The sequence below is a fragment of the Gymnoscopelus braueri genome (genome assembly GCF_963280865.1).
Source record: "Gymnoscopelus braueri genome assembly, chromosome: 12".
Taxonomy (NCBI): Eukaryota; Metazoa; Chordata; class Actinopteri; order Myctophiformes; family Myctophidae; genus Gymnoscopelus; species Gymnoscopelus braueri.
The window spans coordinates 33,473,966-33,476,465 of record NC_137614.1 but is presented as its reverse complement, the minus strand read 5'-3'; the positions used below and the strand labels follow the sequence as shown (position 1 = coordinate 33,476,465).

At 44.1% G+C, this 2,500-nt stretch overlaps 1 protein-coding gene across 3 annotated transcripts in view; it reads right to left on the bottom strand.

Annotated features, from left to right (window-relative positions):
- LOC308097529 (paired box protein Pax-7-like) overlaps positions 1 to 2,500 on the bottom strand; it is a 74,407-nt gene that overhangs the window by 33,677 nt on the left and 38,230 nt on the right. For all 3 annotated transcript variants that reach the window (XM_080445349.1, XM_080445350.1, XM_080445351.1), the window contains exons 6-7: positions 1,391 to 1,553; positions 859 to 1,055 (exon numbers count right to left, since the gene is read on the bottom strand). In XM_080445349.1, the coding sequence (XP_080301475.1) occupies positions 859 to 1,055; positions 1,391 to 1,553 (360 nt within the window). The remainder of the gene's footprint in view (positions 1 to 858; positions 1,056 to 1,390; positions 1,554 to 2,500) is intronic.

Genomic DNA, 2,500 nt, shown 5'->3' with positions numbered 1-2,500 from the left:
TGCATTAGAGTCTCTCCTGTGGAGCGGAGAGGATTTGTCCTCCAACCAACATCTTTGTAGTTAAAAGTTTAAACCGCAATCCATTTGGAACCATGGCACACCGAACAATCGAGTTAATTACAGAGACTCAGGGATGTAAGGGAGGAAAATTAATTGTAAAATGTTATCATTCCAATTCCCCCGTTAGCAACGGGATATTGGCGGAGCGCTTACTGACTCTTTTACACAAAGTCACTTGAGAGCTGCTGCCTGATGAGGCAACAGACACCATGCCACGTTAAGTCCCATCTGACAAACAAGGCTTCCAGTACATCGACACAATACTTGTCAGATTGGACAGGATCAAAAATTACACTCATCCATCAAGACAAAATGCAACACCGGAGAATTCTTTAAGAAATGCATAACCACAGCCACTAAATGCATAGACACAAATGCCCATACACACTCATACACACACTTGCTCACTCAAGTATACATATATTTTATACATAGATATATTGTACATATACATACAGGATACATGCACATTCTAATACACACACACATGTATGTGGGTGCATGCACGCACGCGTGCGCGCACAACCACTCACACACAGCCCTCTTTCCAGTAGATGGCATAGCAGTGTCCGACAGACACACACACACACACACACACACACGCACACGCACACGCACACGCACACGCACACGCACACGCACACGCACACGCACACACACACACCAAAGCCAGGCTAGATGTAATTAAAGTCACAAGTCACAAGAGTATACACACCAAAACAGTAGGAACACTCTCCTTTTAAAACAACAACACACACAAACACTCACACACACGCACACACACACACACACACATACCTGTGGGGAGAGGCCGTTGCTGACGGGATTGACGTGGTTGCCGGGCGCCCCCGAGCCCATGAAGGTGTCGGAGTAGCTGGAGAAGCCGTGGCGGTTTGAGGAGAGGCCGTAGGAGCCACCGTCTGCGCCGGACAGACCACCCTGGTGCATGGAGGACGGAGGCAAGGGCTGGGGCCGGTGAACCGTACCACTGAGGTCTGAACCACAACACACCACAGGGACATTGTTTTTACACTCAGGTTCATGTCTGAACAACAACACAGCACGGTCGGGGACATTGGTTTTATGGCATTACTATAAAATGTATTATTATTATTATTATCATTATTATTATTATAATTATTATTATTATTACTACTACTAGAGCATTGTTCCCATCCTTGCATTGTTCTAGAGTGGCACCGGCCTACTCGAGAACGATGCAAGTCGGGAACGATGCACATTGGGAATGCATGCCCCTCCCGGTTATGCAATACCCATAGCCGTCTGTCTGTCTGTCTGTGTTTGAAAACCACTGGTCTACCACCTGTACCTTGTGATAGTGTGGTTGTGGGGTAGCCAGAGTCCTGCAGCTGGTATGGTAGCGATGCCATGCCATTGGGTGGGAATCCGCCTGGTAACAGGTGGTTAAAGGCTGCCAGCTGACTGGCTCCTGCTTGTTTACGCCACCGGGCCCTTCGATTGCTAAACCACACCTGCAGAAAATAACAAACGATGAAAGGGTCCGAAAAAGGAGAAAAACTTTCTTTCTGCGCATGTGCATGCACTGCATAATCAGGTGTGATGTGAACATAGCTTATTGTGGTGATTCTGGTAACATACTGCCATAGAGGCTTAACCATACTATACATTTGATGAGTCACCCAATACGAGCTTTGATTGATTGATTGAATATTTTATTAGGCAAAAAATGTAAAACAGCACAGTTACATTTAAAATACTTTGTCTAACAGGTCCGTTCATAAAAGTCCTTGCGGACTTGTTTCCAATGAGGGCCTTGGTATTTAATTCATAGCTGCATTGTTGTGTGTGTGTGTGTGTGTGTGTGTGTGTGTGTGTGTGTGTGTGTTTGTTAATACATGTGCATCACTCAATTCATTTTAAATGACAAATCATTACGGAGATACAAATGCCAGATCTGCTTGTGAAAGCTTTTAAAATATGCTTTTTTTCAGGTTTCAGCAGTGTGAATGGGTCCTTTCAGTTCCCAGGCCCCTGCCCAGTGACACAATCAATAGTAGTAATCAAAAAATCCTTAGATTAGCAAACAAAACACGACTTCTGAAGAAAAATGGATCATGTTTGTACCTCAGATTCCAGCTCCTTTGTTCTTTAGTATAAACGGTATAATATGACAGTACTCAAGCACAACAAAACTGGGCACAAGTGTTCTGCATTCATGTGCAATATATCAATATGTCACAGTATCATTTGACTTGAATGGTTGCCTGGTCAGACACCTGGATTCAGTAACTGTTTCAACAAAACAAACCACTGATAATAGAGAGGAGAATGGAGATGACATGAAGCTTTACTGTAAGCTATATTGTGGGAGATGGGTAGAAAAAGACTGATCTTTGTCAGGAAAGAAAAAGTTAATCGGCCGTTAATGGAGTGCGTGTGCAGTTTATTAACCGCAAAT